The 12,592-nt window shown below is 42.7% G+C and overlaps 1 protein-coding gene across 1 annotated transcript in view; it reads left to right on the top strand.

The window, feature by feature from the left end:
- The first annotated feature begins 746 nt into the window (after window positions 1-746).
- The window catches only part of SFXN1 (sideroflexin 1), a 21,255-nt gene continuing 9,409 nt past the window's right edge, over window positions 747-12,592 (top strand). Inside the window, exons 1-5 of the mRNA XM_031066849.1 lie at window positions 747-847; window positions 8,632-8,806; window positions 9,411-9,581; window positions 10,578-10,676; window positions 11,964-12,039. Coding sequence (XP_030922709.1) covers window positions 8,643-8,806; window positions 9,411-9,581; window positions 10,578-10,676; window positions 11,964-12,039 — 510 coding nt within the window. The 5' untranslated portion in view covers window positions 747-847; window positions 8,632-8,642. The remainder of the gene's footprint in view (window positions 848-8,631; window positions 8,807-9,410; window positions 9,582-10,577; window positions 10,677-11,963; window positions 12,040-12,592) is intronic.

Genomic DNA, 12,592 nt, shown 5'->3' with positions numbered 1-12,592 from the left:
CGGGGATGGGCTGCGGCCGGGGATGGGCGGAGGAGCCGGTGGCGCTCCCAAGTGCCGTATACTGTGCTGACCAGGCAGGGACCCAGCTCCATCTGCCACCTCAGTCCCCTCCACAGGGACCCAGCGCCCTGTGTTCCTCTGTCCCCTTCACAAGGGAGCAGCCCCCCCGTGTCGCCTCCGCCCCTCCGCAGAAGCCCAGCCCCATTTGTCACCTCTGTTACCCCTGCAGAGGCCCTGATCTGTTTGTGAGCTCTCCTCCTCAGGGGTCCAGCCCTGTCTGCCTCCTCCAGCCTTTCCTCGGGGACAGCCCCATCTGTCACCCCAGGCCCCTCCACAGGGACAGCCCCATTTGTCACCCCAGGCCCCTCCACAGGGACCCAGCCCCACCTCCGTTACCCTGTAGAGCCCCTGATCCGTGTTGTCGCTTTGTCCCCTCCACAGGGGTCCAGCCCCATGTGTCATCCCTTCCATCCATTGGGGCCTAGCTCAGTGTGTGTCACCCCTGTCACCTCCCCAGGGTCCCAGCCCCATGTGCCAACCCATCCCCTCCATCGGGGCCTAGCTCAGTGTGTGTCACCCCTGTCACCTCCCCAGGGTCCCAGCCCCATGTGCCACCCTGTCCTTGTGTGAGCTGGACGCTGGCAGTGTGGGGCTGTCACAGCCCCCTCCTCCCTGCACACGTAACAGCTCCCAAAACCTGTCCCTGTCCTCTCGCTGTCCCCTGAGCAGCGCTGTCTGTGTCACAGGGATTGTGTGACAGCGGCACAGATTCCAGGCCTGCAAGAGACAAGGCTCCCTGCTGCAGGATCATCATTTCCAGGGGAGGAAATCGCCAGATAACTCCAAGGTCAGACACCTGGTAGTCAGAGACAGAATTTTAAATATGAGTATTAATAATTTTTTTAAATTATTGAATTATAAATAATATATTATTATTATACTGCTGGGTGGGGTGAAGATTGGCTTTGTACCAATGTGCAATTGAAATATCACCTGGATAGAAAAAGATAAATGAAATAGAGAAAAGTACAGAAGCCATGAACACACCTGGGGTAGAGCCAGAGCTACTGCAGTTTATTGGTGGGGGTTAAAACACAAGGAGCAGAAACAAGCTTGCAGCAGTCAGCACCGAAATGAGAGGTTGCACTAACCTTGGTTAGCAAAGGAGGTTTATTCTCCTGAATGTGGAGATGAGCTGAACACATGCTGTGTCTCTGGACGTGCCTCGTGCAGAGGGAGAGGAGGTGGCAAAGCAAAGCTGACAGAGCTGAGCTGGCTGCAGGGACCTCTAACATCTGGAGCTGGCTTTAGTGCAGAATGATGAAGTCTCTGGTCAAGTTACACACCAAAGATGGCTCCTGTTTTGAGGAGAGCCCCAGCAGCAGGCTCGTCTCACCCTGGCTGCTGCTTTTGTTGCTAGGCTACAAGTGGGATGTACATTTATAAGCAAAAAAAAAAAAGAAAAACCAAGCATCTTGTAGTGTTGCCATACTTTGCCTTCTCCAGCATTCCATGTAGGATTGCAGTAGGAAAAATCATAGTGCAGACAATTTTTTTTCCCCTGGTGATTTAAATAGGCATTTTATTGGTGGAGGGTGCTTTGAGTAAGAAAAACTTGGCAAGTGGCTTTAACATTTGGTGTGAGTACATTGCATCAGACTCCCAGTCATGAGCTGTGCTCCTTATTTCAAACTGTGGCAGCAAATGTACTGCAAATAGAGAAATACCACTGCTTAGAGACCCTGGTAAGTCTCACATGTGCTCTTTTGCCACCACACAAAAGTGCTTTTTTCCCCAGAAAGTCTATTAGTTCTTCCCATTTGAACTAATTAACTGCCATGAGTGACATCCCTGGAGAAGGCCTTGTGTTCCTTTCTTTGCCACAGCAATTAAAACATGGATTTGCCTTTCTGCTGTTGTTTTGCCAATGTTTTGCAGTTTTAAAGTAGAACAGGTCACTTTTTCCTAATCAGAGGGAGGTTTATTTCCTGTCTTTGCTCCTGTGCCAACATAACAGCCCTTTGGGTGGGCATTGTGGAAAATTAAGCATTGGAAAAGAAAAATCTTGAGTTTGTTCAGACAAAGGAGCCCCAAAAAGGGAACAATGTGTTACTTGAGGAATAAAGAGGCCTAGCAGGACTCTGGAGTATTTCTCTATCAAAGTGGCATGGGAAATGTTTCAGAAGAACTCAGCTCTGCAAAAACAAGCAGCTGTGGGCACTTTGATTTACAGAGAGAAGGAAGAAGAGAAGCTGTTCTCCCCATTTTCTAGCAGCAGGTACTTTTCTCAACCTCAAGATTTTCCAGGCTGCGTCTCATTTCCCAGAACAAGGCACTGGCAGCTGGACATCAGGTTGTTAAGGGACTGCTTTAAAGAATGGAGATGTAGGGGCCTAAGTGTCTCAAATCTTATTTTTGTCTCTCCCAGTGCACAGGAAATATCAGCAGCACCTGGCTCTAACTTTTGAACTATTCTTTTTCCAAAGAATTCTGTGGAGAAAGGTTCTGCTGTGATCTTCTATTTTTACTGGGTTTTCAGGAAAAAGCTTCACTCTTGTTTTTTAAAAAGAAAGAATTCCTAGTTGTCTCTAGAAGATTTTGTGAATCATTATCTAACCTGAGCACTGTTCCCTCACCAGAATTTACAGGTTTGAATCCTGGTAAAGGACAGCACAAAAGTTACACCTTTCTTTCAGCATTTGTGCAGGCTGGTTGGAATTCTGTTTTAAGCTGGATTACTCAACTCATCCCGTGCTTTGTAGCAGGAGGTTGCAGTTTGGGGGCTGGGCACCAACAAGTCAAATGTCACAGTGAGCATTATCACAATTATATCTACCCTGCTTTTGGATGTGAAATTCTCTTTAGACTTCTCCCTGGGTTCACACTTACATCATCATGAAATTTCCTTTTCTGTCACTCTAGTCCCAGTTCTAGCTGATACTGTAAAGAAACTGACGAAAATTCTTAATTTTGGAGTGGAGTTTTTCAAGGCTTAGGTTAAAATACAAGGTGTCAATAACATAAGAAAATATAAATGGTTCCAAGGAAGGTGGCAAAGCTGCATTTCATCATTTGTGCACTGCTGCATGAGTTTAAGTTGCCCAGAATTTCCCCGATCATTTGCCCATCTGGATTATTCAGTCATGCAACACAGTTTAAAATAAAGTTATCAAATATCTGGGTTGTTCAAAATTGAGTGAAATAAATTAAATAGTCATTGCCACTCTTTTCACTGTTGCTTTGGTTTGAAAAGTGGTTGCTTGACCTTCAAATGAGATGTTTAAAAGACGAACTTTGTAAAGGACCAGCAGAGAGTTGAACTCCTGACAACTCCTGAATCTGCATTTTGTACAATTGTTGCAACTGCTGCTGTTAACCTTTAAACAAGGTTTAAAGTCTTCTGTTATTGCTGGATCTGTGGAAAATCTAAATGTAGCCTTTGTACCAAAATTGTTGATCAGACTTTGTGCAGGTTTAGACTGTAATTATTTTGTTAGGGCAAACCCTCTCACTTATTCTGAAGCCCTTTATTCCCCCCTGTTAATATTAGTATTAAACTTTAGAGGATGAACTGGCAGATGGTTCCATCTGATCAGAGATGGCAAGAAATGTGCCATGGGCAGGGAGGGACACCTTCCACTAAACCAGGGTACCCCAGGCCCTGTCCAGCCTGGCCTTGGTCATTTCCAGGGATCCAGGGGCAGCCACAGCTTCTCTGGGCACCCTGGGTGCCTCACCACCCTCGCAGGGAAGGATTTTTTTCCTGATATCCAATCTAACCCTGCTCTGTTTCAGTTTGAAGCCATTCCCCCTTGTCCTGCTCCTCCAGGCCCTTGTGAAAAGTCTCTCTTCATCTTTCCCATGAGCTCCCTTCAGTCACTGGAAGGCCACAATGAGGCTGAGCATTCCCAATTCTCTCAACTTTTCCTCACTGGAGGAAAACACAGCCATGTGTTGAGGAAAAACTTTATCACCATCAGTTATGACTCTAAAAATGTGGTACATAGGAGGAGCCACACATAGATAATCAAACCTGTGTGTGAGTGCTGGGGAGACAGAGTCCCAGAAAATGTCCCTGGTCACGAGAATGCCACCCCTGGCATTGTTCAGGGGCCAGGGTTTGGCCAGCACAGCTGATGCTCAGCCAGACAATCCCACAGCACGAGGCAGGGTTTAGCTGCTCTGCTCCACGGGCACTTTGGATTCGCTGCTCTGGTTTGGAAACTGAAAGGGTTTAGAGATATGAGTGTGCCAGAGAGCACAGTCCAGCCTTCAGCGCTGATTTAATTTGCTGGGGAAAACAGCTGCAGCGTTTCCAGGTACAAGTGGTTCTGTTAAATACCTTCCCAATTGATCTGTTATGTGAAATAGTGAAAATACAGATAATTTTCTCCCTTCCTGCATGTTTTCCATGAGAGTTGTTAATTGTTTGACTGTGTTACAATGTCATTCTTTATCCTTTCCAGTAGTGCTGATCCTCCTGTGTGAACATAACCTCAAAGTGACATTTCAGTATGGATTATTACGACAACTGATGTGTTTGTAAAATTCATTTTGTTTCCCAAATCCTCTGTTTGTGGCTTCGTTTGTGGAGAAGAGCAACTGCCTGGGCAATTTTGCTGCTTCCACATTAAAAGTAAAGGTGCTGTTGATTGGAATTTTATCCTATTTCAGGATTAGTTGGTATTTTCTGGGTAGCAGCAGGTGGGAACAATAAATTCAGGTATTTACATATATGGGCACCTTAATTAATTAATTAATGGTTGCATAGTTTGCCTTCATTGGTTGATTGTAATAAAGCAAACCATTTTATCTGTGTCTTTATTGTGCTTTTGCTTTCCAGTTCCTTTGCAAACTTTCAACTTATCTCAAGGTTCATATGGATTTATTTAAGTTTTATTTAATCCTAATGTCCTTTATTTTTTCTGTACCCAATTCGATTACAGATAATGAGAACTTAAATCTTGGGCACACTTAGTACAGAGGGAAGATTAGATCACTGAAAGTAGTGGAGTTCCACCCTTGACAAAGCATTGTAGTTAAAATAATAATTAAATCTTAAGTAGTTTTATTACAGTGCTTTTATTATTAAGTATTTGAATGGATTATGCAAACAGCAGCTCCCCTCTGAAATTGTATCTGAAAATTAAGGTGACAGGTAGGTAAAAATAGTGTTGCAGCAACTTAAATTGAGGGTGTTGTGCCTCTTTCTTACAGTTTTACAGTTTAAATAAAAAATGAAACTTAAAAAAAGCCATCTAATTGATGATGATGACTATGGCTGTTAGACAATATATTGATGAAACCTTTTTTGTGCAATCGCCAGTTTTACTTTATAGCTGACATTTTGTTTTATAAGGGATCCCTTTGAAGTCTGTCAGCACTTTATTAGCTTATGGTTTTGCTTTATGGGATTTATTTCCCTTTTCAGCATTTACTAATGGGGTCTGATGAGTCATGGGTGGCATTATGCAGTCTCTTTAAAACAAGACATGGGGCTTTTGTTGTAATAATATTTTGCTGGAAATCTTCTAAGTTTTTAAGACAGAAATTCCCTGGTTCTCTTAGGCACTGTTGTAACAGGTCTGTGATTCAGAATCCCGTGACTGGCAAACTCAGCCACATTTTTTACTTCACTGCAAATTTTACCTGTCTCTAAATCATGTATTCTCAACTTCTATTTTTTTACACTCCCTTGTCTGTGTGACATCTGCTCTTTCTCTGTGGGCATTGGGAGTCTGTCTGGTTTAAGTTCTTTAGACCAGCATTGTTCCTACTTATCTGCTAAAAGGGCAAGTCAGCCACATCACTGAGAGAAGAGAGTGGGTTTGTGTACCTAAATAGCTGTCACCTAAAATTTAAACCCCTTTTTACAGGAGATTCAACCCTTTTGCAGAGTGGGCAGCTGTTCCACCCCCCATGCTATGCAGGATTGAATGTCCTTTATTAAGATTAGTAATAGTGAAGTCCATGTTCTCTGTTCCCATCTTTCTAAACAGTCACAGACATTTCAAGCATGATTTTTTGTTGTAGCACATGAATTAATGGATGTTTTCCTATTAGGTTGCTTTTTGCTGCAGCAGCAGCACTAAGCCTGCTTTGTAGATTTACAAGGAGAAAGAGAGACAAACCTGTGCTGACCTGTCTCTGGTAGCTGAGTCTGCTAGGATGGGTGACAGCAGGAGGAGAGGCATGGAAACATCTGGGAAATCTGTTCCAGGGCTCAGGCACTGCCCAGGGCAGAGTTCTGCCTCCTGTGCAGGGGCAACTCCTGGCTCAGTCCCTGCCCGTTCCTCTGGTGCCACTGCTGGGCCCCAGGGCAGAGCCTGGCCCTGCTCCGACCTCCCTGCACACAGGGACTCTCCAGGCTGAGCAGCCCCAGCTCCCTCAGCCTTTCCTGGGCACAGAAATGCTCCAGGCCCTTCCTCAGCTCCGCAGCCTCTGCTGGATCTGCTCCAGGAGCTCCATGTCCTGAGGATCCAGAGCTGGACACAGCAGCCCAGAGGTGCCTCAGAGGGTTGAGCAGAGAGGCAGAATCACTCCCTGACCTGCTGAAAATGCTCTTCCCAGTGCACCCCAGGGTCCTGTTGGCATTCTGGGTCACCAGGACACTCTGCTGGTCATGGAGAGCTCACTGTCCAGCAGGACTCCAGAGCTGCCTCCAGCAGGTCACCCCAGCTGGGCGGCTGCAGGGGTTTATTTCCCTCCAGTACAATCTCTCTGCTGCATTAGTTTCCTGCCAAGATAGTGAATTCCATCAGCACACCTGGGTCAAGGAGCATCAGAGCAGACACAGTAGATAAAGTGGGAGGGGATAAAGTCAGGATGTGTTTAATCTCCTATGTTATGTACATTCACCTTTTCTGATTGTTTCAGACTGAAACAATCCTGAATTGAACCATCTGGAGTGAAGGCAGATCCTTAATGTTTAGATTTCTTATTACTGAAGGACTTGGGTTTGTGGGCAGAGGCATCAGAGGTAAATAAAAGGAATTCCCAGAGAAGCCAGTAGTGTATATTCTAATCAGAATGAAAAGAATTATCCAGAATGAAAAGAAAGAAAAAAGCTTCTATGGATGCAGTGCTTTATTCAGCATTCATTAGACAGCTTTAACCAGATTATCATAAACTATCCTAAAGCAGCTTTAATCTTTCTTAATGAAACGGATAATTTAATTAGAAAAACATTTACACTTGAATTTTGCAAATGAAGGAAGCAGTCACAGAACATGTTACCAGCCCTAATGTCCTGATTTTTATCTTTATTTTTGTGGAAAAGAGGGTTTGTATAAATGAGTGCACTTGCCTTAATAGGGCTTTGCAAAACCAGCAGTTCCCATTTTAGACCAGAAGATGGACTATTAATTCACAACACAGCTCTGCTCACAGGAGGGTGTTGTTTAATGGCAAAGTACTAAGAAAAGGAAAGGAAACCTAAGGAGCATCTCCTGTTGAGATGCTGTGCATGAGAAATCTGTTCTCCAGATCTGTCCTGAGTCTTTTTTCATTTCCATGATCTGTGTTCATCCTGCAGCGTGCCTGGTTGAGAGAGGTACACATGAAAATAATCCTGCTAATAAACAGTGCTGTACAGTAATGAATTTAACAGTGAGGGAAATGTCAGTGGGAAAAGGGAAAAAGATTCATTTCCCCTGCTGTACCAAATCTTTTAGTGTTCTGGTGTCATAGAATGATTTGGGTTGGGAGGGACCTTAAAGATCATCTAAAATTGGATCTTTATTTATAAATCTATAAAAATGGGTTTATATAGATCCAATTTCTTTCTGCCATTTGAAACAAGCATTATTTGGAGGAGGATTTTTTTTTCCACTGGTGGTTGAATATGTTGCAGAAATTTCTTTTAAGAAAGTTAAAATCCATGTACTTGTGCTGTGGAGGGACTGTCCTTTTTTCATTAGATGTTGAAGTAAACTTAGTCGTCCTGAAGTAATTTTTGCTTTTCTGAGCTGTATGCCCCATAAATGCACAACTCTTCAGTGTCCTTCACTGTAGTTCTTTAACCATCTTTGAAGTATCATTAGGAGATCTGGTCATGTGTTCATAATGTAACAATTGTTGCATTATATAATCTCTGTTTTGTTAAAACATGGATTTAGAGAAACAACATTTATTAAAATTAATTGGTGGGTTTGTGTTCCTAATTTTTGGTTTGTTTTGCTACGCCAGAGAAGTTAACTGGATCTTATTAAATATTTCATCTGTCACTGCACTTTATAGGACTTAGGGCATCTCTTGGAATAGTTGATTTCTCATTCCTTTCAATACATTATTTTCAACAAACAATAATTCATCACTGAAGTAAAGCACTTTCTGATTAATATATTGTTGTTTGGTGTGTCTGTTTATTAATAAACTTTTATGCTTCCTTTGCATCTGCCTCATCCTCAGTTATTTGTACAAATGTAATAAATAATGTATCAACATTTTGAGGCACTGAACACAGAAGCATTTCTGCAGACTTACCCCTTTAAACCCCTGTTCTGCAAATTCCTTGGTGTTTGTTCTCTGGGTTTTTTACTCTAAATGTGGCCACTTTTCATCTTGCAGGTTCTAGATACATTAGGAAGTGAGTGGTATTTTGAATTGCAAATGTTGATGTTTTCTTGGCAGAGTTTTTGAAGATGGCACCAGATATCCCATTAAATATTAATATCAAGGAGCCCCGATGGGATCAAAGCACTTTTGCTGGACGAGCCAATCACTTCTTCACTGTCACAGACCCCAGGAATATTTTGTTATCTAATGCCACACTGGAAAATGCAAGAAAAATTGTGCATGATTACAGGTATGACATTGACTACTTCTACTACTGGCCCCAAAAAGTCCAAGTCAATGCTAAGTACGTGGTGATATATTTAAAAGAAATACTTAAAACACTGTATTCATTGTAACTTCTTATTCCCACTTCAGAGCTTGAAACCCTTTTATTTTTAATCAAATTTGCTAATGGATGGGGAAGTTATGTCCCTCTTAAGGGTTCTGAAATACAAAAGAGTCTAATTCTGAAGGTAGTTAATATGAAAACAAAGCTTAAAACTTCCTCTTATGTGTAGCATTTGGAGCAGTTGATTTCTTAAATACTCTCAAAGTGAATTTTCATCGTTTCACACTAATGACCTCAGAGATTTTGGCTCCACATTTTAGCTCTAAAACCTAGTGCAGCTTTGAGTAAATAGACTCAGCCAGCATAACCACTGCTGGTTGTTTTAATTATTTTTATTTCACCAATGCATTTAAAAGCTGAAAAATCTCTACAAGTTATCTGAGAGTCTCCATTCACTTATGGTGAACATCCCAAATCCTCTGATGCCACATTTCTCACGGGCGTTTGCAGCATTTTATAACACTTGCTCTCTTTGCTGTTGTCTTGTCTCTTAACCTGTCCCAAGACAAGGTATCGTGGCACCTGGCTTGACAGAAGATGAGCTGTGGAGAGCAAAATACATTTATGATTCAGCCTTTCACCCCGACACTGGGGAGAAGATGTTTGTGATCGGCCGAATGTCTGCCCAGGTGCCCATGAACATGACTATCACAGGCTGCATGATGACCTTTTACAGGTGAGAGATGGCAGTAAAACACATAAAACATTTGCCTGCGGATTAGAGAAGTGAAAATCAATGTTATTGTCAAAAGATTTATTGTAAATATTTTTAAATGTGAAATTTTGCTTCCTTTTGCTCTTCTCTCTCCTCATTCCCTCACGTTGATTAACGGTTCTTTCTAGAAGTAGTTTTGAGATAAGCCCTTAGCCCTTCTCCTTCACCATCCCACTTTCCCTCAAACTGGGAAATGTTCCAAAATCCCATCTGTGTGGAGGACAAAGAGAAGGAGATCCCTGGGAATTTCCAGCCTTACTGGCATGCAGGATGTTCTGTCTGCCCCGTGAGTACTCGGAATGCTTCAATCCATTTGGTATGGTTGATTTTTAACTGCTGTTGTAGACATGGCCATTGGTTGTGGAGTTTCTGCAGCTCCCCTGCATTTCCTCAGTGGTTCTGGAATCTCCAGGACAGTGAAGCCCACTGAAGCAGAGCCAGTGCTCTCTTAGCAGCCTCAATGTTAGAGACACTTTTTGACACAGGATGCAGGAACTGGTGGGGGCTCAGAGGAAACAGCAGCAGCCTTTTGGATGCTGAGATTGTACAAACTCCTGACACACCCCCCAGTTTTGGATGGTGTTTATAAAACTTGTGTGTGCTTTAAATTCCAGTCAAGAGTATGAATCAAACCCCCAGGACAGGTGCCCATTCCCAAGCAGTGCCTCCTGTTAACTGCTTGTTCTGTTATTATCTATAACACTTAGAGAAGCTCTCTACCTTTTCTTTGCATTATTATTCAGGTTCAAAACTAGGTGATTTTTAAATTCTTCTTCTAAAATAACTCTGACTGTCAAGTATCAGTATCTCACTGACTGTATTGTTGCATTCAAATATGCAAGAACTTCTGCATGGTTACTGCTTGCGGTGGCTTTTCTTGATTTGCCATCATTTTCTTGTGCTGTTAATTCAACTGTGAGTTTAATAACAATAATTACAATTGTTTCTCTTTTCAAGAACGACGCCAGCAGTGCTTTTCTGGCAGTGGGTCAACCAGTCCTTCAATGCTATAGTGAACTACACCAACAGGAGCGGGGATGCCCCCATCACTGTCAGGTCAGGCACTGAACCTCATCATTCTGATGAATAGAAATTGTTCTCTGGTGTACTTGAACATGGTTGGGCATTAAAGTTTGAGGTGAGACAGGGATAAGTTTTTCCATCTGTACTAATTATTAATTTGATATGCACAGATGAGAAGTCTGGGAAGGGCAGAGCTGAGAACTCCATTTCTGCCATTAAAGACAAGCCTGAGCACCTTGGTCAAGAGCACTTAGCAGGATTTAACAGGAGTCAGTGCTTCAGGGCTCAGTCAACCATTTGCAAGTTTTCCTCATCAGTTTGGTGTCCTACCAGGATATTTCTGTGCTGATATTTTGTGGGGCCTTTAGTTGTGTCACTATGCCCCCTTCTCAGTGCCAGCACACACCATGCTGAGAGTTCATTTACAAAAAGAGATTCCTTCAACTGGTCTGTGCTTGTTCCTACTTGATGTCTGGGAAAGAGATTAAATATATGCAGAAAGCAAGACATCTCAAAGTGAAAGAGGGGAAATTTAGGTTAGATAAACAGAAAAAATCTTCCCTGTGAGGGTGGTGAAGCTCTGGCACAGTTACCCAGGGAAGCTGTGGCTGCCCCATCCCTGGAAGTGTCCAAGGCCAGGCTGGATGGGGCTTGGAGCAACCTGAGATAGTAGAAGGTGTCCCTGCCCATGGCAGGGGTGGAATGGAATGAACTTCATGGTTCCTCCCAAACCATTCTATGATTCTATGAATAGAAAACGGGAATTGCAGTACTTGACTTTCTGGTTTTGGGGCTGATTTGCTTAAAGATGTCTGGGAGCAAACTGTGAATTCCAGCATATAGAGACACCTCCTAGCTGGGAAATATGTAAAGTGTGGTTTGGGGCAAGTTGGGCTGGATTTGAGTGTTTGCAACACAGCTGGTCTGGGTGTATGGGGTTTGGTATGGTTGATTTTAATTACTATTATAGACATGGCCTTGGAAATCCAAACTGATTTTACTAGGTTAAGCAATTAGGAAATTAAATAAAGAAGTAATCCTTCAAGGTGTTCATTCAGGTACCTGAGAAAATGCTGAACAGGCAGCAATGCACAACCAGCAGAACCTGATTCAGTATTACAATGTGGCTTAAATATGATTTTTACTGCTGGTGAAATCAAAGTGTTTGATTCGGTGTCCCATTTAGATCTTCCATCCCCACCTTATTGCAGTAGCACAAGAAAGCCTATTTGACTTCTGGGGGGACATAGCTATGTGTGTAAAATGTAATTGTTTTTCAATGTAGCTGTGCATGTACAAACATTTTCATTTCTCTTTTAGCCAGCTGGGAACAGCCTATGTTTCTGCCACCACAGGTGCTGTCGCTACAGCCTTAGGACTTAATTCACTAGCAAAGGTATTGCTGGTATTTTTTTTTCTATTCTTACTAAACTCTGATGTCCTGTGAGAAGCTCACAGCTCATTTCTCCTCTGCTGTATCTGTGTCATGCACAGCTCCCACTGTGGAATTGTTATGGCTGCTCCTTTCTTTAGATCCCAACTTTATTTTTTCCCCGTGGGGATGGGTTTATGCATATCTGTCAAATAGCCCATGTTTAGTTCATGCAAACTCTGTTTGATAAGGTGCCTTTTTTCCAGTTTCTTTTTCATCTTTCAAGGCATCTAATAACACTTGGGAAATTAATTGGAGTTGTAATTACACTTCCCTGTGATGCTACTAAATTCAGAATGGTTTTCCCGCTCTCCTGCCACTGGTCACTCCTGAGAGAAGCATTTATGACTTATTTCTTGTTTGAAGCCTGTTCTACCTCTGCCCCACCAGTGAGTTTTCACTGAATTTTAATGTGAAGGAAATAAGCTGCTGTCATTAGCAGCTGAAGCATTTCAATAAAGACAATGATTATGTACATTTTTGTTTTCCTTTTTTCTCCTCTCTCTGTGTTTTCCAG

The sequence above is a fragment of the Geospiza fortis genome, unplaced genomic scaffold (genome assembly GCF_000277835.1).
Source record: "Geospiza fortis unplaced genomic scaffold, GeoFor_1.0 scaffold55, whole genome shotgun sequence".
Classification (NCBI taxonomy): Eukaryota; Metazoa; Chordata; class Aves; order Passeriformes; family Thraupidae; genus Geospiza; species Geospiza fortis.
Note: the sequence above shows the minus strand (reverse complement) of the source record. Positions and strands in the feature narration are given on the sequence as shown.